At 49.2% G+C, this 24,151-nt stretch overlaps 1 protein-coding gene, 1 long non-coding RNA gene and 1 pseudogene across 2 annotated transcripts; 1 reads left to right on the forward strand and 2 right to left on the reverse strand.

Moving 5' to 3' along the window:
• The first annotated feature begins 6,353 nt into the window (after positions 1-6,353).
• Positions 6,354-6,852, forward strand: LOC123186443 (uncharacterized). Its single transcript, XM_044598211.1, has one exon. It carries the CDS (start codon positions 6,412-6,414, stop codon positions 6,700-6,702), a length of 291 nt encoding a protein of 96 aa, XP_044454146.1. The 5' UTR covers positions 6,354-6,411; the 3' UTR covers positions 6,703-6,852.
• Positions 6,853-12,364: 5,512 nt separating this feature from the next.
• LOC123186445 (uncharacterized) lies at positions 12,365-13,949 on the reverse strand. The gene is made up of 2 exons (XR_006493633.1): positions 13,035-13,949; positions 12,365-12,936 (listed from the first exon to the last, which is right to left on the reverse strand). It is a non-coding gene; the product is annotated as an uncharacterized lncRNA (long non-coding RNA).
• Positions 13,950-18,922: 4,973 nt separating this feature from the next.
• On the reverse strand, positions 18,923-23,605 carry LOC123186446 (receptor-like serine/threonine-protein kinase SD1-8; annotated as a pseudogene).
• Between the last annotated feature and the right edge of the window lie 546 nt (positions 23,606-24,151).

Raw genomic sequence — 24,151 nt, forward strand, 5'->3', positions numbered from 1 at the left:
GCCAAGGTAGAGGCCCAGAGGTGGCATCGAGTTAGGTTCACGGCATGCCGCCGGTGGAAGCAGGAAGAAGGAGATTTAGGCACCCCAAGATCTTAAAATGTACTAGTAGAATGCCGTGCGTTGCTACGGGCTACAATGCATATAAATGAATCAAACAAATGATTAAGGTATTCTCCAAGGTCGAAATTCATTTCTCCCTCATACGTCTAGGCGTGTTCAAACATCAAACAGGCGCCTATCGGGCTCCCCACAACCCAACCGTCTGTACAGTCTGGGCTCCTCCAAATCCATCACATATGTGTGGAAGAAATATGGTTGTCCAGACTATCCACCATGTTATCTCCAACACGCAACTCCAACACAAAAACTCAACCCCACGACACACCCTTCCATTTCCCCGTCAGACTTACCCTTCCCGCTCAGTTTCCCGTCATAGCAGGACATTTCTCGCTAGAGCCCTCTCCTTTTAAACCGGATGACGCGCCTCTCTCCTCCTTAGACCATTTTACTACTCTTCCTCCTCCTCTTCCTCGGACTTCAAGAATATTTCAAGTAATATGCATAAAGAGATGTTGAGCCAAAAGGCACCATGCAGGGCAAAGATATTTGGTTTGCAGTAAATATTCTAGTAGGTTTGTATGCGATTGCACGTCCATCATTTATATATTATTTCCCCTTTGCCCCATAGATAATAAATGAAACAAAATTTCCATTTCTTCTAGCTATGATCGAAACTGCCACCCCTCATAAATCGAAGTAGGGGGGGCATGGGGGGCAAAAGTGTTTAAAATAGACGCCTTGGGAATCATGTATTTTTCTGCAAGTATTACATGCATATCTCTAGCCTGTTAAGAAACCAAGTTTTAAAACAATTGGTATAGAATAGTATGCCATACATCATGGTGATGACAAGATACATATTTTGAAATTTGGTATAATGGACAAATTCAATATATTTGCATAATAGACCATGTTAGGTAGAATCCCGAGTGAGTGAATCTACGTTATAAACTTCATTATCGACCATGCATACATATTATGTGCTAGCCGAGTTGAGTTTCTTGGGAACTCAGTAAAGCCAAATAAACTCAGCGGTGCATTTGCCGAGTTCCGTCCATGGTAGAGGGGACTCAGCTGATTTATATCCCATAGTCCTCATTTGGAACAGCTGTGAAATATATAAGGTATGCAAGATGATCAGTTTAGAATGAAGTAGATAATTAGATAGAAAAGGAAAGAAATGAAATGAGGTAGAATTAACTTCCAACAGAGTCACATTGCATTACTGAGACTAACTGAATTTTGACTACTCCTACTTAACTGGCGCCATTTTAAGTGGCGCATAGTTCGCTTCAGATTCAGATTCTAAACAAAATAATGATGTGTGGGTGGGTGTGTGTGTGTGGGGGGGGGGGGGGGGCGACTTCATTATTTAAATGCACCCCCTGTTTGGAATTTGAAAGAATTATCAACAACAACAACAACAACAACAACAACAAAGCCTTAAGTCCCAAACCAGTTGGGGTAGGCTAGAGGTGAAACCCATAAGATCTCGCAACCAACTCATGGCTCTGGCACATGGATAGCAAGCTTCCACGCGCCCCTGTCCATAGCTAGCTCTTTGGTGATACTCCAATCCTTCAGGTCTCTCTTAACGGACTCCTCCCATGTCAAATTCGGTCTACCCCGCCCTCTCTTGACATTCTCCGCACGCTTTAGCCGTCCACTATGCACCGGAGCTTCTGGAGGCCTGCGCTGAAAGAATTATCAAGTCACCATAAATTCGCGAGGCAACCTTTTACAAGGGAATATCACGTATATTTGTTGAAATGAATGATCAATAATAAACTCCATACAATTTCTCTCCTAAGAATATCTAAGACATGAATCTGAAGAACAACAAGCACCTGGACGTCCTCCATGGTGACACTTCAATTGAGGTTGGGGATGTGCAGCAACATTTCTTTCGGAAGTAAAAAATTCATGGCTGATCCGTACAAGGACATGCATAAGCAAATAAGAGTAATATAAAAATATAATATTTTGTCTTGCTGAGATGGCTTCCTACCGAAATATGTGTCATTTCTTTTTTATTGCAATATCTGAGCCCCTCCATTTACCATCTACTCCCTCTAGTGATCTAAACGGGTAGGGATCTAAATGGTCTTATAATTATTTACAGTGGGAGTAGTTTGTTAGTGGCAGTTCGAAGTCCTTCCTTCAGCATATGAGGTGGAGGCTCAAATCCGGCTAGACCTTCCTCCGAACCCAACAAGTCTGGATTGACACCACCACCTTTCATTGCTCACATTAGAATATCAAAACCTGAGAAATGCTTACTTATATGCATGCATCAAGGCATGCACTCAGAACTAAAAAAATAGGAATTAAATCAGCTACAATATTTTCTTCTAAGGTAAGCAATATTTTTGTATGACAATTTCCACTATTACATATACGAACATAGTAGCAGAACAAATATCCTGGTGAAATGCGCCATGCATGTTACACCAAGTCTAATATTAGGACAACCTCTTATGGGCACAATCAACTCAGTACAGACTCGGGATTTTCTTCTCGGATGCATAAGGAACATCATTTGCCACAGGGGCAGATTTTAGCCTGTTCAAAAGAAAAAGCATCATACTATGTCAATACTTGGACCAAAATAACTACACATGTGACGGTTTTACCCCTTGATTGATAAACAATATTTCTCGATAAAGATTGATAAACACTATATAACTACATAGAACAATGGGGGGCTACACACATTCAATATGTTGTGACAAGCTCTTGAAATCATTGATGGTCATCCTAATGTTCATACAGTGTCATAATCTATGCTACTGAAGCCTGTATACTCAAGCAGCGTATACTGAACGATTCAAACAAATAATGCCTTGAACCAGTTCATATATGCCTTGAAATTAAATGTGTGTCATACATTAAAGCATGTCTTCCTCTCGATTCCTTCCTCTTTCACAACCGCAGCTCACACCTCTAGTGTTCCATTACTGGGCAAAGTTCTATTATTAGCCAGTTTGATGATAAGTAATACTTGGGTCTATATAATGTATTGTTGTAATGTCTAAGAAAGTCAGAAGAAAATAAAGTGACAAAACGTTGTGTTGTTCAGCAAGTGGAACTAACAGAATGGGAGATCCACTTGAAATCTAATACACACATAGACAACCATGCTTTTTGTAGTAGTGCAGAAGCTGTTGCATCTTAAGGCGAATGCTTTTTTAAGGTAAAATGAATCATCTGGAAAAACAATTAATATAGTCAAATTTGCAATATATATGATTCGAAGTCAAGGAATTTTACATCGGAAGTCATGGATCAATGAGTATTTTGTTCTCATATCTTCTCCGCATTCATCGTATTCAGGAGATATATTTGATTACTTATAGTTGACACTTCTTACCCATGGGCATCGATGAAAGTGACAGAAATCCTTGCATTTTCTGGAGGAAGAACAACATGCATGATTGTATTTGGAAAAGCCACCAACTAATATCATTGCAAAAGCGTTTCATAAAACTAATAAAAATTCTAGTAGAAAACACATTATGGAAAATGCTACCTTTGTTACTGCATGTGACGATCAAATTGTTGGTCCCTAAAGCAATGCAGAACATTATTAGAGTTGCCAAAAAAATAGTTCATAGCTTTTCAATGGGTGCGAAACAGATTAGGAAGGAGCGTCAAAGGGAGGTTGCCTGTGACGACCCGGATGAATCCTCGGAAATGAAATAGTAGGGTAAGCAGAACTTGCTTGGTTGACCCTGCAAGCACCCAATAACTCATCTAACACGAACAAGACACTGAAACCTCGAGCAGGAGACATACTATGGCAAGGGGAATGCACGCCACAAGCAAAAGGTCCATCAAAATGTGCTGCGTACCTGCTCCTCCCAGTAGGCAATAGGTTCTCCTTGTCCAGGCTCTCGACGGAGCCGACGGAGGTGGAGGCGGTGTGCCCCTCAAGTGGAGAAGCGCGCCATAGGCGGTGCGGAGGCGCAACCACGCCAATTTCGCCATCCCGATGTCGTCGGTGAGGCCACTCTCTCTTACCTCTCGCATAGCCCACTGCCACCACCACTGTCGCTCGCGGACAGAGAGGGCGGAGTCGCTCGCAGACAGAGAAACGGGAATGGCTGCCATGGGAGGGAGGAGAGGAGACCCTAACCTGCGGAGCTCGCTATCATCTGCGTCAAGTATGGCGGCTCTCCGCCGCAAAAGAGAGGTGAGGGTTTAGAGCATCTCCAGCCGTTGCCCCCCCCCCCCCCCCTCACCCCAGGAGGCATAAAAATCATCGCCTGGGGCAGTTCGGCACCCAGCCGTCGTCCCCAGGCGCCGATATTGGCCCATTTTTTGGCGTAAATGAGCCCGCTTTTCAGCCCACTTTCAGTGAAAAATGGCTCAATATCGGCGCGAATCGACCCATATTTAACGTGGTTCAGTATGAATTCTCAACATAAGTATTTTTTTATCACATAGTTCATCACAGAAAATCAATATAAATCAAATAGTTCAACAACAAATAGTTCAATACAAATAATATAGTTCAACAAATAAGAACTCATATTTCATCACACGTCGAGCTAGGCGTCGACCTTGGGCCTCCATAGGTGCTCCACCAGATCCTGCTGTAGTTGTTGATGCACCTGTGTGTCCCGGATCTCCTGACGCATATTGAGGTAGGCAGTCCAGGTTGCCGGTAGCTGATAATCAACTTGGGCAACATGACCCTGCCTGTAGTATAGTTCAGTGTCAAACACTGGCTCTTCTTGCTTGCTCCTAATGATCATATTGTGCAAGATGACACAGCAAGTCATGATCTCCCACATTTGAACTTTCGACCAAATCCGCCGAACACCTGGCGGGCGTGGTGGGCGCACACCTGCTGGTATACCGCCTTGCACGGCCGGAACGCCGGAAAAGTCGCCCGAACAGTGGTGGAGAGGCTGCCGCGGTGAAACCTCCTCTCTTTTCCGTCGGGGAATGGCCTATCTAGAGGTGGTGGGCGGCGCCTGGATCGGCAGGGTGGCGGCTGAGCGCGCGGGGGTGGGAGGCGAATCTGGACGATTGGCTTGACTTTTCGCCTGACAGTGTGGCCCATGCGTGTTTTTCCGTTACGCTGGAGCCCCCGAGCGCCCCCAGATTTCGGCGTTTTGAGGGCGTAAGTGGAGGGTTTTTTTACGCCGGCGCGTAAAAAGACGCCTGGGGGCTGTTGGGGACGTGGTTGGAGATGCTCTTAGAATCAGATCCATATAACTGGCATATGGGCGCAAGAAATTTCCGGAGGAAGATATTGATTAGGTGGGATCACATGCACATAACTGGCGTCCTTAAATTGTGCGATCTGCCTCGTATGGCAAGAAAAATCCGTAATAAAACTAGATCCAGAAGGAGGTGTGGTTTCTTTGGATACAATCTGTGGGAAAATAATTCTATGAGATCAGGTCTCACGTGAGACCCATCCTGATGGATGACACGTGGCATTCACAAATCACAAAGCATCTACCCCACCCCCACTTGAAATCAGGGGGGAGGGGGGAGATTAGATGCTTTCTGATTCGTGAATGATACGTGACATCCATCAGGGCGGGTCTCACCTACTAACCGTGAGACCTGGTCTCATATAATTTTTTTCCGATCAAAGGACTAGGTCTCACGTGAGGCCCATCCTGATAGATGTCACGTGGGTTGATGCCTTCCTTTGATTGTTTTGATTGGTGGTGCGCAGGGGGTGAGTTTCCTTGAGTAAAACCTGGTGGGGTGACCTGTTCCTTTGATCGGAAACAAGCAACCTACTTTTTTTTGAAAGAAATCGGTGGGAGCGAGAAGTCATGCGAGGGGGGCGAGGGAACGAGCGAACGAAACAAAGTACGTACCGAGATATTAGGAGTAGAGATTTTTCATAATTATTTTTGTATGTCTGTGTTTGTAACTACATGTCGTACTTGATATATGGCCCTTGACCTTCCTAAATAAAAATAAATGTAAAAAAGTAGAATTAAATAAATTTAAAGCAAGTACCGGCGCTACTGCTCACACCAAGTGGATGGTAGAACACTGAGCTCAGCACAGTGGCCGCACCCAACCTGTGACACAAGCGGCACGCCGCATTTCCCAGCCTCGGCGTCCGCTAGCAACCTGAGGGGCCAAGGCCGCCGGCGCTGCACCCGGTTTCCGCCCACGAGTCCACAAACCATGCGCGCGCCCGTACATACTACTACGAGGCAGCGACGGCCGACGCGTACGGTTTCATGCCAACATCGGCATGCATCTCCTATAAAACTACCGTGAGGAACACCGCCATGTCGCAGGCAGCTGAGCACACTTACACACGGCATCGAACGAATCACTCACTGTGGTATCTACAGTCCTACAACCGATCAGATGGCGAGCGGCAGCGGCAAAGCCAAGGCATCGTCGTGGGCGGCGGCGATGAGCGTGGGCGCGGGCACGGTGGAGGCGTTCAAGGAGCGGCATGCCGGGCTGTGCCGCTGGAACCACCACGTGCTCCCATGCGTCCAGCAGCGCGCCGACACCGCGGCCGCCGGAAACGGCAAGGGCAAGGTGGCTCCCGCTGCCGGCGGGGCGGCGGCGAGGAGGCGGAAGGCGAGGCAGGAGCAGGAGGAGGAGCTCCGGACGGTCATGTACCTCAGCAACTGGGGACCCAACAACTAGCTAGCAGATTACTCATTACGTACTGTATTAGTTAGAGTAGATCGGTGTGCTGCAATAGTTCGTGCTACTGGATGAACGTGAACTCAGGATGGATATTGCGCAGCTTGTGTCCGTAAGACGGTACTGGTACACGAACCAAGAGCTTCGGGTTTTCCGCGAATGAGCGATCGAGTCCCGCACTCCAGTGCGTTAACTTTCGGATCAGTGAGAAACATTTAACTGACAGCGTTGCCGTGCCATGAACGCATACATCTGAATATCTGATGATCTGAAAGAATTCAGAAACATAAAACGCCATGCTTCCAGTTCCAGCCTACCAGCTCAATCGCAGCCAGCAAACCGTTCAAGAACTTGCGGCATCCGTCGTACGTCCTTCAGATTAAGGGCAGCTTCGACGGTATACCCCAAATTTTACACGTCTGGAATATGGTGTTCGGACATTTTCTTAGCACCCAACGTTCGTGGGGTAAACATTCAAGGACGCATCCGGATGTTCGAAACCCCGAACACCGGCACCAAACCGGGGCACGTTTGCAGGCGTCCGGTCTCATGTCACGTACACGTCCGCTCGCTCGGCCCCACCCAATCTATCGTCATGTGTCCCACTCTCGAATGGTTGCCGCGCGTTAAACCCAACTTCACCGCGCGGCCCTATCCTGTCCAGGTCCGTCCGTTTGAGATAAAAAAGACAAATTAAATGACCCAGCGCGCAGGAGCAAACACACTTTTGTCTGTTTTCTGTCCGCTTTCGACCCATTCCCGGCCCAAACTTGGTCTGGTTTTGGGGTCAAAGCGGACAGAATGCGGACGCTTTTTCTCGCTCGTGCGTTCGGCTGCGTCCGCGCATGCAGATGATGGCCCCATCTGTCATCGAAACAAAAAGGGACCCACTACCCACCCACCCATCTCTCCCTCCTCCTTTTCACCCACCGCCCCACCAACCACGCAAGGCCGGCGCGCATACGCACGGCGCTGCGGGCGACGGGGAGCGGCGAGTACAGCGGGGCAGGCAGGCCGTGGTGGCGCAGGACGCGGTGGCGCGGCGGGTGGCGGGGAGCGGCGAGTACGGCGGGGCGGGCAGGCCGCGGAGAGCTCGGCTGCGGCGGCAGCAGCACGGAGCAGGCGCGGGACGCGGCGCGGCCCGGCTGCGAGCGCGGCGAGCGGGCGTGGCGAGGTTGCGGGGGTGGGCGCGGGACGCGGTCAGGGCGAGGCGCGGCGCGGCCCGGCGGCGAGCGGGCGTGGCGAGGTCGCGCGACGCGTTCAGGGCGAGGCGCGGCGCAGCCCGGCGACGAGCGCGGCAGAGCGAGCGGGCATGGCGACGTCGTGGCGACGAGTAGGACGCGAGGGCCAGGCGAGGCGCGGCCCGGCGGCGAGCGGGCGTGGCGAGGTCGCGGGGGCGGACGCGGGACGCGGTCAGGGCGAGGCGCGGCACAGCCCGGCTGCAAGCGCGACAGAGCGAGCGGGCGTGGCGACGTCGCCGCGACGAGTGGGACGCGACAGCCAGGCGAGGCGCGGCGACGAGAGCATGCGGTGCGTGCGTGCCTGCGGGCTAGCTAGCTAGCTTTAGGCATGCGAGCGTGCGTGCATGCCGGCGAGCTTGCTAGCTAGCGAGCCGCTGTGTGCGTGTTCCGCGTGCGGGCTAGCTAGCCAGCTGCTGCCGCCGTGTGCGCGTTCCACATGCGGGCTAGCTAGCCAGCCACTGCCGCCGTGGGCATGTGCAGCACGGCGAGCGCGGCGGGCGGCACGGCAAGGCGCGGGCGGTCGAGCTGCGACGCGCGCGCGGTTTGTCGCTGATGGGCGAGCACGGTGCGCGGGCCGTCGCGGTCGGCCCGATGAGCGACGGCCGCTTGGGAGGGCAACGCCGGCTGTCCTTTATGTGTTTGAAGAAATGACCGAGAAGAACAATATTTGGGATGGGTGTGCTGTGGTGGGCGCCCGGCCGACGCAAACCCAAATTCGGGCGGACACGACCCCATTGGCACCCCCAAACGGACAAAATCCGGACAAAGCGGACGTCCGTTTGGGGTCATGCGGTGGAGTTGGCCTAATGTTGGTGTGGGGCTTCAAAGTGGACGTGACTAGACGACGTCGGTCAGACGGACATGACACAACGGGAGGGCGCACCGCCTCAATGCCCTGTTTAGATACTCTAACTCAGTTAGAGGTTAGAGTTAGATTCTAATCTTGAACTAACTTTAGACTAACTCTAATCAAAGAGCTGTTTGGATGATAGGGTTAGATTGACAATAAATATTTTTTCTTAATCATTTGACTACTTTGGACCATGTTTAAATGGGAGAGATAACTTTTTACTATTTTTTCTAGTGGGTCTAGAAGAACTAACCCAAATAAGCTCCCTCTAGTGTGGGCTAATTTTTTAGGGTGAGTTAGATCCAACTAAAACAAACTAACCCATCATGTTTAGATACTTTTGGGTTATTTGAGCCCCAACTAACTAACACTAACTCTAACTTAGGAATCCAAACAGGGCCAATGCTCACGCCGCGACTGAGGGGTTGTTTGTTTTGTGACTAACTTTGATAAAGATTGCCACATCTAAGGTTAGGCAAGTTTGATCAACTTAGGTGAGTGTTTGGTTCAACCCACACCTTAGGCAAAGCCACACTTGGGCCTCACATGGCATACACACAAAAAGTGTGGCAAGATTCTCTTAGGCTTGCCAACTTGTGGCTCTCATTTTGATGAACTAACCTTAGGCAAGGTTGGCAAACGTTGTGGCAAAGTGTGGCAATGTTAGGCCTAGAACCAAACAACCCCTGAGAAGCCTACTTCAACTGTTGTGTCACGTTGATGCGGCGTTGATCCACATGTCCCGGCTATTAAAGGAGGCAGGCGGCACTGGCCAACCCCATCACCGCGCCCTCATCACCTCTTCTCTCCTCTCCACACATCATCGCAAACCCTATCCTGCGATGGGCACGTCCGATGGTAGCAGGTGGTTCTTGGCAACACCGTAGCCAACATGTGTGGCCGCCTCCTCAACTGCCTCAGAAACAGCGGCGGCTCCTCATCCTCGCACACGTACATGACGATGGCCGAGCAGGCGTGTTGGGGTCGTCGAAACGCGGCACGCTGGGCGGCATTCTCTACATCGCGGTAGATTGAGCCCTTGCCGAGCTAGACCTCGTGTTTGCATGGGCCGAGGATCGGTCCAAGACCATAGCGAAAATGTCAGCCCGGCGTCGTCTCCACCTCAACGAGCAGCTCATTAAGATCGGGTTGGCCGAGTCCCTGCGCACCCGCCTATGTCCTCGGTGGTAACAACAAATGCAAGGTCATGGGCAGGTGGATAGGGACGGCATCCACGGGCAACGCGGCCATGCGGCAGACGGCGACTAGCCAGGGTTGCCACGACCCCTATGCGCCCTTCCACCATTGGATGGACCATGACGAGGACTCCGGCGACAATGGTGACGGAGGGGGCAACGATGAAGGTGTTGCTGGCCAGGGAGGCCATGTGTTTCAGGTAGGTTGAAACCCCCGGCCTCTACACCCAAGGGTGCACACAACCATTTTTATTAACTTATTCATAAAAGTTTGACAAAATAAATACATGGATCCACCCAAAGCCACCTATTTGACTACCTCTATCGGCCATATCGACTAGCTTGATGAAGTGCCTGACCTCGTGCCATAGCAGCATCTAATCCGGTGGCCTCCACACACCACCCGCCAGTGAATCAAGAGTACCAACTGGTTATAACAGAAGCTCGGCGCGCACCGCATGCACACGCTCTAGGCTCTGCCGCCGCCATCTTCCGTTGTCCCATCTTCAGGAGGGTTCAATGCACCAACCATGCCAGACCTCTCTGCCGTCAATGCCTCCACGACACTAGACAGTGTCATCGTGGCGATGTCTTCAATAAGATAACGATGCGAAAATGCCGCCATCGCCCACCATGACCGGAGTATAGCACGGTTTTCACTGGCAGCATCGCCTCCCCACTCGATGTCGGGATTGGATGCGAGATGCCACAACCAGCCGACCAACCACTTCCGACGAAGCTGATGACCACCACCGCCACGCACAGGGCCGGAGCTCCCAACATCCTCGTGTTGCGGGTCTAGCCCAGAAGCCGCTTGCCATCACCGAATCAGAAGAGATGCACGACAGCTTGAGGTGTGGCCCGTTGAAGCCCATCTGAGCCTAGATCGGGCGCCCTAGCCGCCACCGCAGAGATCTCGTCGTCGCCGCCACCAGCATGCCAACCATGTCGTTGTCGGCCCACGCCACTGCCCTTGATCCAACCGGAGTGGATCGCCGCCACCCAGATCTGATCGCCGGCTGAGGAGAACTGTCGCCGTCGCCGCTGCGGAGGGAGGGGGATCCTTCGCTGGTGGCAGCTGGAGGCGGCTGGCGGGGTTGCCACGATGCGGCACGGGGTGGGGGGGGGGCTCTTGAGATATGGACCTATTCCATCCGCTTGCATGTAATATTGATTTTTTAAATTTTGAATTTGTTGTTTAATTTGCGTTTAAAATGTGACAAACGTTTGATGTGATTGAATGGTCGACTCTTTTATCCGTACCCGCAAACGGTTAGTTTGTCCGTTTGAGATACGCCGTTGGAGATGCCAAAACATTCTTACTACTGGCCAATATGACATTGGTGCAATCCTGGGGACCGGGGATAATACGATAGGCTGAGGCGAAATGTCCCCATCTATGCCACCCACCAGATTCCCGTAAAACCTGTGTGCTGCACAAGCGAAACAAAAACCATACGTCGCACTCTCCCTCCCACAGTCTCTGTCCACGCACGACCGTTTCAGAAGCTTCGTCCTCGCGTGAGACGTGACAGATTGATGGTTTTGGAACCCGACCGTACCACAGAGCACCACGATACACGATATTGCCGGTTACCGTGAACTCGGTACACGGAACGACGCCGCAGGCATTTGATTTGCGCACGCCGTAAGAGAAAAACACCGGCATGCGACCGTGAACCAATCGATCCAGGCCCAATAATTTGATGGTTTTGGAAGCCAACCGTACTACTATGCGCCGCCCTTTGCTCCCATATTAGTGGTTGGGGCGCGCCTCCTGTCCATTTATGTGCGTACCAGTCTAGCTGGTATAGCTGTGATTGTGAACGTGCATATGCAATCCAGAGGAGCAAAATTGTTAAAATATGAATAAGTTAAGACAATGTGGATGTACATACTATCCAACACCAGCCATCTTGCAGTACATTGTGAATTTCCGATTGTATGTATGATCACATAGCTTACAAAACTTGAAATTCAAGATAAGACATAAGAACACCGAAATAACTCGGTACAAAAATACGCCTGGAGCAAAAACAGCAGAAATACTCTACAGATTTCACAAGAATGATTCAGTGAAATTCCTATATTTCAAACAAGGTCTGGTCTAAAAAGTAAAATTAGGACTATCACATAGGATGGCCACTCATACGAAGAACCAAGAAAATACTGACTTTCTATATAGACGAAATGTGGCGCTGAAGAATGTAGTTTCAAATGGTACAGGACAAGAAAATGAAAGAAAAATAAAACGCTCATATATCAAAGATCGTATCTCCCCAAGTTCCATGAACAAATGAGCCCCCTTTCTATTTGCAATATACACATGCTCATATCATTATAAAAAAATGTGCCATGTAAAAGTACCCAACAAATAAAATAACATTAGCTGAGCAAAGTTTAGTCCACAAGGAAAGTAACATGACTGGAGCTGTGCTCATGACATTAACTAAGGATGATTGGAGACATTTTTAGAACAAGACACTAGTTGCAAATGCAGATCATATCTTAAAAGCATCATCTTCTCACAATTTATCTGCAACAATCAAGTAGAGTTCTTGTAAATAAACACAAATTAAATAACATATCATTGGTCAATCTCCAAATTTGCACCTCTCCTTTTGCATCTGTAGTTCTATATGGACAACCAAACAACAATCTAACAGAAAGTAATATGAAGAACATGCCCCCCACCCCCTACCCCCCGAAGCTCAAGTCCGAACAATTAAACCATGAATTATAATAATCAGCACCTTTCCGCCTTGACATTCTAGAAAACATAGTAACAAACAAAACTAAAGAACACAATTAGTCTTGTACATAGGGGCAAACCTTCCTCCAATCTTCTTTTCAGTTGAGAAATTATCTGTGGCATTTTCTATCTGTGAAATGGAAAGCATCATAAAGTGAGAGTATGTGTCTTCGCTCTGCCAAAGTTCCATTACATCTGAAACCATGACGAGGGCAATCATTATCATGTATTTATCAGACTAAGCCATGGCATGCTCTTTTAACTACAAATTATTTCCAACGCAGATCGGTTACCTTTATTTTCCATCTCCTAATCCAAATAAAATAGACGAGACGAAAGACATGAAATGCAACTGACAGAAATACATATGCTATCCAAAGCATTTTGTGACCTGCAAAAAAGAAAGAGCATGACACTTGAGATTTAATAAACTATCAGTGATGCTTTTTGTCTTCTTGGAATCACCCAATCTTCACATACTGTCTGGCCCAGTGGCATTAATTGTTTACCATGCAATATGTTTGTTATCTAAGATACTGCTATATTGTAATTCTGATGCAGCTGCGCAAAGACGAACAGTTTTAGCTCCATCTTGCGTGTCTGATAGCATGCCTTAAGCTGCAACCATCAAATAGCAAATGGGCATATGCTGCACAAGAGCAATTTTTCATACAGGAAAATTGACATTCACTTCTGCAGTGGGTCAGGAGCTTGCATACGAGGCATATCAATAAACCTACATGTTGTCGAAAAGAACAATGGAAATATGTTCACATATGCAAACAATAAGTCAATGCTGAAACTAAGGGCAAAGAACAATGGAAATATGTTCACATATGCAAACAATAAGTCAATGCTGAAACTAAGGGCAAAGAAAGTAACCTAAATACAACCACTTGTGAGGCGGACAATAAATTAATAAGCATACTTTGGCTCTTTCAGTAAAGTGCTTTTGCTTCAGAAGTTTATACATGTTGTTAAGCAGTTCCATGTCACACTTTAGGCTGTACGGAGCCAGCTGTTGTTATCGCCTGAAAAACAGTAGTATTGAGAAAGAGAGGTCACAATTTACTACTGGCACAAGAAAATGCAAACGACAGATTTGGATAATAGTGTCAACTTACTTCACCGGAAACATGGCAACAATTAATTGATTTTGGCACCAGCATATTTTTTTTCTAGTCATCAAGAACTCTATGTTCTAGTCATATAAGATACTGCAAATTTATGCTATACGATAGAAGTGGACGAAGGCCTCGATGCCGGCTGACCAATACACGTTGAGCAGATGAAGCTGCGTGGAAATTTCCTGCTCATTGATAATCAAGTGCATCAGACGAAAACGAACCTCAAAGGCTTACACGTGGGACCAGCCTAAGAGATGACCCACACGCAGCCGCTCTTACCTGCACGGCCAGCCATGCACTGCAACAACCAGCGCCGATGGCCAATCTACAAACGTTGCGAACTTATCGGGCTGTTTACCTCCAGTAAGAGATGGATACAGTTTACCTCCAGTAACAAATCCTGCAGTGAAGACGTGGTTCAGCAGCGGCAGTGCATTTCCTTATATTTTCCTCAAACACCCGATGAGCCTGAGGCACGCGAGCAGGCTGCTGCTGAGGGCGGCGCAGGCCGTCGCGAGGGCGAGGCTGCAGCCGGCGGCGGCGCCCAAGCCGGCTGCTGGCGCTCTGAAGCCGCCGGTGTCGGGAGCCGCTCACTAGCCGCAGCAGCAGCAGGTCAGGCGGCTCTCCGGCGGCCTGGCCGACGCGTCGACGCAGAGGGCGAAGACGATCAGGGGGAGGGCGGACAAGTCCGAAAAAGTGTTGCACCTCGTGTGCTGGGGACCCAACTAGCCCCTGCTAGCTGTTCGTTCGTTCGTTCTCGAGTATCGAAGACACGATGATCGGAGCATACGAGTTGGTGGCTGGATCTACTCTCTGTCTCTCCGTGTATGTAAACGTAGAGGAGATGTAAAATTAGGACTGTAATAGCTGTTCGTTCACTGATGCACACTTGTTCTCTTTCCCTTTCGTGAGGCCAGACGAACTTTGTGAGTCCCTTCGTGAACATAGGGTAGCCGATGTTCGGGTGGAGCAGTACAAACAGAGGATCCTGAATACTGTGTCAATGAAACGAGCCAAACTGAAATGATAGAGGGAAACATTCATGAGGCCAGACAACTTTGTGAATCCCTTTGTGAACGTAGAGGGGTAAGAGCATCTCCAGCCGTTGGCACCCTGAAGGTAAGCCGGCGCAAAAAATCGGCCTGGGACAAGTTGGTTCCCAGCCGCCGGCCCCAGGGTCGCATCCAGGCGCGTTCAAAAAATAAAAAAAATATAGCAAAGTTCGGCATATATTACATAATAGTACGGTTTTTTATTACATAATATATCTAATTAAAAAAGAAACTGGCTGAACACAGAGTAGTCGCCGTCGTCGCCGCCGTCGTCGTCGGCGGGCTTCTCCTCCTTGACGCGGCCATCCCTGGTGGACCCCTGACCGGCGTCGCCTACACGGACTGGTGGCGGCGGCGCGTCGTCGTCGTCGTCGCTGTCCTCGATGACGACGACTCCTCCTTCGTCGCGGCCCCGGCGGCGCTGCGCGAATCGCCGCAGGGCGGCACACTGGCACTCCCTCGCCATCTTCAGGGAGTTCGCGCGCGCCCATTTCAGGGGCGCGTCGTCGTTGAGCTCGACGTCGCCGCCGTGCTCCGTCTTCACCGCGGGGAGGCCCGACTCCGTCTTCACCGGCGCGAGCCCCGGCTCCATCTTGTGCTTGACGAAGCGCGGAGAAGCCGACGAGGGGGCGCGCCGGCCGCCCTCGTTGATGACGATGCCGGTGCTGCGAGTGTGTCGGCCGAGCGGCGTCTCCGCCGCGGGCTCGGCCTTGACGTCGAGCAGCGCCGGAGAGCCGGAGGAGTGCGAAGAAGAGCGTGATGAGGAGGAAGAAGAGGAGGCGCCGAACCTCCTGGGCAACCATTGCCCGTCGCGTCGGCGGTGAGCCGTGGTCGTGGCGGCCGCCCTCGCCGGGAGTATGCCAACGGCGGGCCGTTGCCGCCCTCGAGGTACGTCAGAACGCCCTCGAGGGTGCGGCCGGGACGCCCCACCACAGGTGGCGTCCCTCGCTGTTCTTCAGGCCGGCCACCACCGGCGCGCCGTTGGTGACGCCATCCTTTGCTACTGCCGGCGCTGGAAGTATGCCATCCACGCCGCTTGATTGTCGGCGGCGTACTCGGGGAGGGCGAGCTGGTCGTCGGTGAGGGAGGCGTGCACGACCTCGACCTCGTCGGCGAAGTACGAGGGTTTCTCCATGGCGTCGGGCAACGGGGGAATGGGCACTCCCCCGTTGCTGAGTCTCCACCCCGTCGGCCCGGCGCACATGTCCGGCGGCGCCGAGATGTTCGCCTGGAACAGGAGCCAAGACCCCTGTTCGCGGAGCGAGCGGCGGCCGAAGCCGTTGGCCGCCGCCTCATCTCCGAGGAAACACTCAGCCATCGGGAGAGGGAGGGCTCGACGACGGCGCTCGGGAGAGGGAGGGCTCGGCGGCGGCTCTCGGGAGAGGTAGAGCGTGGCGGCTAGGGTTAGGACTGGTGTGGCCAGAGGTGAGGGAGGCCACCGGCTTATATAGCGGCGCCGCGCTCCTGTGTACGCGTGCGAGGGAGGGGAGGCGTCGGTGCGCCGCCCGTGAGGAATCAATGGTAAGGCTGACCGGCGGCAGCCTTGCCGTTGACTCCCCGCGGGAAACCGTGGCGTTGGGGGAAGACGACGCGCGGTGTCGCTGACGCGGCGGGCCCGCGGCTCTTTCGCGCCAAAACCGCTCGCCCCGGCGCCCCCGAGCACCCACAGCGCGCCGGGTTCGACCTGGGTCCGCCGACGCTAAGTTCGGCCCAGGCCGGCGAAAATCGGGCTTCTGAGGGCGCGACTGGGCTGGTTTTTCTGCGCCGGCGCGAAAAAATCGCCTGGAGAGGCCTTTCTGGGGCGCGGCTGGAGATGCTCTAACCGAAGCAACCAAAACGACAAGCTACATCTTCACATGCATTCAGCAAACGCTTTATATGCACTTATACAACACGAACCATATCATGAAATCCACAAACACCAATCTATTCAATATTCACAATAATACTATACTTGCAAGAACAACTCACGACAATATTAATTCCACCACATAATCATCAATATATCAAATAACTCATGTGTGTCATGCTTTCATTGCAACAAAACCAAACCAAACCAAACTTGAGCAAGTTTTGACAATAGAAGGCGAGCATAGGAGCAGCAGCCTAGGGGGCGTTTGGTTTGTGAGCAAGGCTGGCTTGGCTAAGGATATACCTAACCAGGTGGTTGGGGATATCCTCATTCTTGTGTTTGGTTGTAAATTGATAGATGGTTAAGGATAGCCAATTTTATGTTTGGTAAGAAGGATGAGAAATGGATATCTTACCATTTGATTTCTTTTTTTAATCAACAAATTAAACAAAAAATATATATCATGGAATGGTCTACAACACCATACAACTACAAAAATGCATTGGATTTGTAACTTCATGATCCAAACATATCCATGCGTACACTCCAATCTGACAAAAATAGAAGCTATACATCACCAGATTAGAAGATGTGTCTGATGGGCAATCCAAAGTCGATCTTGTCATCCCATGTCACAGCCAGATGCAAATGTACTAGTCTAAAGAACGATATCTCATTTGCATCAGCCTTGACATGGTCCATGAACTCGGGATCGTCCGACACGTGGAGGCAGTTGCCTCGGCCTCGGTGTCCGCATAGGCCATGGCTACCTGTTGGCCGTGGAGGAAGAAGTGTAGGACAGCAGGTCAGCAGTCGCTGCGGCCGGCGAGCGCGAGGGTCCGGCCTACTCCACGCGCACCACCGGACCTTGCTCAGCTAATGCCGCACACCCCGTCGACCATGAAGCTCTCACTAGGCTGGGCTTCACCAGGCAGGAAAAGGCGTCGGCCGGCCTGACTTGCTCAGCCGATGCCGTACACCGCGTCGCCGTCCTTGCTGAAACGCCCCGTCGCCGATCCAAATCGAACCCGACGTCAATACATCGTCTGTGTTCGGGAGGGGTGAGACAAAAGAAAACGTTTCACCACCATCCGCCATAATTTCGCGGCTCCCTTCAACCAGCTTTTGAGGGAATATTCCCAGATATCTGGTTATCCTTAGCCATCTTCACCAACAAACCAAACAAGTGATATCCCTTCTAAAACTGGCTATCCCTATCCCTATATGATAAGAGAAACACCAAATGAAGGAGATGCACAAGGATTTACATGAAACCCCCCTGCAGCGAAAAATCAGAGGTAACAGGAAACAATCTTTAACTACGTAGATGAATAAAGTCCAAGGTGGAAGCCAACAAGTAAGGGAGGCTCCAAATACTAAATTTTGATACTCTGATTTTGGGTGGATTTGTATATCAAATAGCCTCACTCTTCCACTTACCCTAAAACTCTCAATAGAACATAAAAGCTCAAGTCTCTTTCCGTTCTTGGGCTTGGGAAGATGCCTAGGTAAATAGCTTTGCAGGAAACCCTCTCAGCTTGCTAACTATGTCAAACAACCCTTATTTCAGTCTACAACATTCGTAAGCATTGTTTTGCATGTCAGGGTGCCCATAATGACTTCCAAATGGTGAAATAAGATATGTACGTTATCACATCCGCCGTTCACAAGACTATTAATTGTGGTTTGCCGCAGTGGTATTTATTTCTACTTAAATCTTTCCACACAACCTCCCCGTTAAGTAGCTTAAAAAGCCATTTGATCAAGAGACAATGATCTTTTATAGTTAAAATCTTGGAAACTCAATCTCCCGTTCTCTCTTGGGTTGCAAAGAATGCCCGGTTTGACTACTTGTACTTTGGTTCCAAACTACCATTTTGTAAGATATATGTTGATTCCGGATAAATACCCAAAGAAAGGGGAGCGGTCGGCCTACAAAAAGGAGGAGGGAGTGATGGGCAACCTTAGTCTACATATTGCTCTGAGCTGCCAAGTACCATTCTCGCAACAATACTATCGTTAAAGGATCGGTTTTCCTAAGAGCATGGATCGTTCACGAGCCGAATTCGCTCTCTTGCAATGCGTTTGAATCACGAACTAGAGTCTGACTCATTCACTGCTGATTTTTTTAGGATTGTTCTAACCTCTTACAAACTTCCACCGCCACTTCAAAGAATAACAAACTCTTAGCGGGCATTTTGGTGAGCACCATCCACCAAGACGAGGATAGATGTTTACCCTTCCAACAACTCAGTTTCTTCTCAAGTCTTACCTCCATATATGTTGAATCGCTATTCCGCATCTTTCAACAATGAATCAAGGTACCAATATATGCAAAAGGAAAAGGTACTAACATCACAACCAAAAAGGTTCTGTGTAAATGATTCCTATGTATGAACTTAATTAGATTGGTTGCAAGCTAGACAACAATAGCTGGATCTACTCGATGGTGATCTCACCTCAATTGTAGTGGGGTTCAAGTGATCAGTCTCAAGTTCAAGGGACGGATTCAAAGGCATGGCTATTCCGCTATCTAGTACCGATCTTCTGGGCAAATCAATTTGAGATGTTGTGCTTGTAAACATGGCCACAACTTCTGACATGGCTGGCCTATCATCTGGCATTTCCTGGACGCAGAGGAGCCCGATCTGGATACAACGTTTTAGCTCGGGCAGTATCTCGGGCTCGGACTTGGGGAGCGGCACAATTGTTGTGTCGAGAAGTTCAATGATCCTATTCTTCTCCCACAGTTCCCAGGCCTACCAAAAAGAATTGTCAAGTTCCATCAGAGTATGTACATCTCAATCAAGAAATAAAACAAATGTAGAGCTTTGCAACACCCAATGTCAATATGAACCGTGCATGCACATGTAAAGAAACATGAATTTATAATTTATTTGAACTTACTTGGGAAAGAAGCCTTTGCAAGCTACCATTCCTTTGCCCGCTAAGAGTCTCTAGAAGAATAACTCCAAAGCTATAAACGTCGCATTTTAGCGTCATCTCCCCTCCCCGCACATACTCCGGAGCTGCGTATCCCCTTCATGGAACGCACCAGTGTTAGGTATGTCGGATCCACAACTTTTTTGTGTGGTGAATATACATATGTCTTTAATACTTACGGCGAAATGACAATTGTTTGATCAGGCCCAGTCCGATTATCGACAAACAGTTTGGCGGTGCCAAAGTCAGCGATTTTTGGCTTCCACTCATCATCGAGAAGAATGTTCCCGGGTTTAAGGTCACGATGGATCACACTCTCGCCTGATCCTGCATGGAGGTATGCAACACCATGCGCGATCGCGCGTAGTAATTCTAACCTTCTTGCCCAGTCCAATGAAGCACGAAGATTAGGTGTGCATGTCCAGTCAAATATAGATTAATTAGATACCTAAATCTACTATATAGAAATTATGGACTGAAAACAAAACACCTAAATTTAACATCCAAATTATTAGTGGACTCTCTGAAAGCTGCTTATAAACACTATCAAATCTCAAAGCACAATATGCTCTAAGAGGTTTCTAGAATAAAAACTTCACTCTTGATTCAAAAAAAGGAACTTGAAAGAAGGAAAAACATGCAGGTTGTATGTGAGGTACTCCCTCTGGTCCTTTTACTTCGTGTATTAGATTTGTGGCAAGTCGAACTTTACAAAGTTTGACCAAATACATACTGAAAAATATCAACATATACGATACCAAATATATATTCCATGAAACTTCATTCGGTAATGAATCTAAAAATATTCATTTGGCATTGTGAATGTTGATACATTTTTTTATAAGTGTGGTCAAAGTAGAGATGCTTAAACTTCGGGCAAAAACTTATATGCATACTAAAAAGGACATGAGGGAGTATATACAACGTTTTCTTAAAAAAGACATGATGATCTATTTATAATATAATATAATTTGTGCACATACTGCTAATAATAATAATAATTCTTTTGTTACCAAAGTTGGACACATAAACCACGCAAATCTATATGTATGAAAATTCAGATTTGAAAAACCTTGTAAACACGATTTTGTCCTGCAGAGAAAATGTTAAGGTTGCCAAGCTAATGATTAGGGTGAAAAACTGAATTTTTTTTGGGGAACTTGGACTTAGGAGATCATGCATGTGCGTGAGAAATTTGTGAAACGCGAGGACCTAGCATGCAATATATCTGTATGATCTTGTTTGGAATACAAGGATTCAACATTTAACTTTTCATGAGAACTTGAGAAATTCCATGAAGAAGGGAGTACCGAATATGTAGATGTTCAGACTCTTGTTCTGCATGTATTCGTAGATGAGTATCCGCTCCTTGCCTTCATCACAGTAAGCGAGGAGACGAACAAGACTACCATGTCGAAGCCCAACCATCACTTCCACTTCTCTCGCGAAATCATTCTTGCCTTTTGTTGTCAATGCTGTTTGTTTAAGCCTCTTGACAGCAATAGTTCTTCCTTCAGGAAGCTGTCCCTGGTGATTTTAGAATTTGAAATGTCAGAAATTAAATTTGCCAATGGCTGCTTTTCTATATGTCAATACCTTAACCAATGATGTTTCCCCATGATAACACACACACACACACACGGGGAGAGAGAGAGAGAGAGAGAGAGAGAGAGAGAGAGAGAGAGAAAGAGAGAGAGGAACCTTGTAAACAATGCTAAATCCACCCTGCCCAATGATATTACTTTTAGAGAAATTTCCAGTGACATCCTTTATAATTGCTAGACTAACTGAAGGAACCGCCATGGTAGGATTTGGAGGAATTGCACCTGCAAAACGAGCTTGCGTGCTTTACAACATTGCATTTACCATGCATTTCCATTTTCTCATTCATGCAAATAACAACAAGATTGAGCTATGAGAGCATAATTTACCTATTGTTCTGTTTTTCCTTCTCCACCAAATCATAAAGACGAGCAGAAGAATAGTAACAGCAGAAGGTAGAGTTGTGGCAACAAGTAGTGTAGGAAACCTTTTACGGCCACCTGTTTTTGGAGAAAAAAGATCAAAAATAAATAAAACATACATACTTAGAGTCAATTAATTTTTTTGTGTATTATCACAATTTATGTCATATAATCCTTGTTCCCCATCCAGAAACTTGAAGTCCTGAACCCACATGTCCAGTCTACTTACAAAATGTTGGAAAACTATATGAACTCTCCTAAATTTTGGAGTGAAAAAATCACATCTCATTGATTTAATCTCTGAATGTGAGCGATTGGTTCCAAAATTTTGTAGAACTAAGATACAATTTATATAAATTTGTGTGCTTTAGATTGCTTGAATTGACACTTCATATTTTAATTCAAATTTATGGTAATTTTTAAATTCTTAACAAATTCACCTTTTCCACTGAATAATTTACCCTCCATAAAGCCGGCCATAAAAAGTAGTGTAGCTTGTAATTTGAATTTCTGAAATTGTATGTACAATCAAGGATTAGGACTGAAATGAAAATTTGGGGCGAAAATGTAGTGTCCACCCATAATCTGTACATACCGATTTCTGATTTTGACAGCCTCAGGTAGAGATTCTGCCCTCTGTCGACGAGGCGTAGATCAACGATGCCATCCGTCCACATGACGCACCCGGTGCCATCGCCGCCTCCCCGAATATCGGCGGCGGCGTAGGCCAAGCACGAGCAGTCGGCGAGGCACCTCGACCTGCACTCATCCAGCGTGACGCCAATGTCCACCGACGCATTCTGCGTGTCGGGAAGCTTCATCCCTGGCACCACCTTGAACCCGTCCGTCGTCGTCCCGCCGGCACAGACCAGCGCCGCGTCTCGTCGGCACCCGTCGGAATTATCCTTCACCTCCCGCGCCGACGTGTTCGCGGCGCTGAACCCGTCGACGCAGCCGCAGAACCCCGACGACGCCGCCCCGGGGTCGCAGAGGCCGAACGGGCCGCACTTCCCGTACTCGTCGCACGGGTCCCTCGGCCCCTGGAATATACGGTTCCACTCCCGGTTGCTCGCGTCCCACTCCAGCCGCTCCGCCTTGCCGGTGTGGTTCACCACGACGCGGGTCAGCGGCGCGCCGGGCGCGGCGGTGTAGCCGTAGGTGATCTTCCACGGGCTCGTCGTCACCAGCAGCGGGTACTTGCCCGCGTACGCACGCGCCTCCGGGACGCCGTTGAAGTAGACCCCGTTCCACGGGCCAGTGCGGTACGTCTTGACGTCGCGGTACCACAGGATGATCTCCGGTAACCCACTGGTTTGCAGCGTGCGCGGTAGTCTCCCGGCGACGGGTCGTCGGCGGAGCTCCACGACGTGAGCTGCCACTCGCCTCCGGTCCAGAGGTTCTTGCCCAGCTTCATGCCGGGCAGCAGGGTGTCCGACGGCTGATCGAACGACTGCCACAGGGAGGTGCTGCTGCTGCCGTTGCGCACGACCAGGTTGCCGGACTCGAGAAGCTGAACCGCCGCCGCCGAGGCGGGCAGGAAGTTCGAAGACCACGCCGTCCGGGTCCGGCGGGAGCTGTCCCCCAAGACGAGGCTGCCAACGTCGTTAAGCACCAGCGTGCCGGACTTGTCAAGGAGAGGCTGGTCGCGGTTGGCGACCCAGCAGACGGTGGCGTTGGACACGGAGAACCAGATGCCGAGGTACCTCTTGGTGGACGCCCCAGGAGAGAAGAACCCGAGGGTGAAGGAGCCGCCAGCCGAAACGAGCGTGTCGCCATCGGCGAGCTTCTGGCCCCTCTCGAGCTTGTCAGTGACGCCGGCGGCGGTCGAAAGGAGGAAGAAGCCGATCAAGAGCAGCCGCAGTAGGAGACGTGCCGGCTGTTGGCTGGTAGCTCTCATGGCGGATGGATGTTGGATGCCTCTTTCCAGTTTCCACAGCACAGCTCATGCATGGACCATGGGATTGGGATGTATACGGCCGAATTCTGCGACCTTTTCAAAGCTTGCCTGGTCGTGTAATTAAGTTATTACCTCTCTTGGACCGAGATCATAAAATTTCTACGTACTTGTTAATTTGGTCTGTAGTGTGCTACGTACGTACTTGATAGAGATGGGACTAAAAATGTTCTGTTTTCGTTTTCCAGATTGGAATTCAAACATTTCGGTTTCGCCGTTTCAGGAGCAGCCAATTTTCCAAGGAAGTTGCGATCATCAGTTGTTTTTTCTCAGTGGTAGATGTGACGCGTGTGGAGGGGGTAACAGAGCAATCACAGTCATCGCGGAGATGAGAAATTAGCTCTTGCTCGTCTGAATAGTACAAGCTATAGTGTGGCTCTAGATTAATTCATTAGACTTCATCAAAGTGCCAACCGTAGCCGCTATATGATATTCCCATTGCTCCAGTCCAGTAAGTAGTAAATGCATAGCATGGCATCGATCGCTACGTGCACGTGCTCCGTCCTTTCCAAATACAA

The sequence above is a fragment of the Triticum aestivum genome, chromosome 2A, assembly GCF_018294505.1.
Source record: "Triticum aestivum cultivar Chinese Spring chromosome 2A, IWGSC CS RefSeq v2.1, whole genome shotgun sequence".
NCBI classification, from domain to species: domain Eukaryota; kingdom Viridiplantae; phylum Streptophyta; class Magnoliopsida; order Poales; family Poaceae; genus Triticum; species Triticum aestivum.

Bases quoted from the DNA above. Each gene is read 5' to 3' on its own strand.
- LOC123186443 (XM_044598211.1), top strand. From the start codon at position 6,412: ATGGCGAGCGGCAGCGGCAAAGCCAAGGCATCGTCGTGGGCGGCGGCG.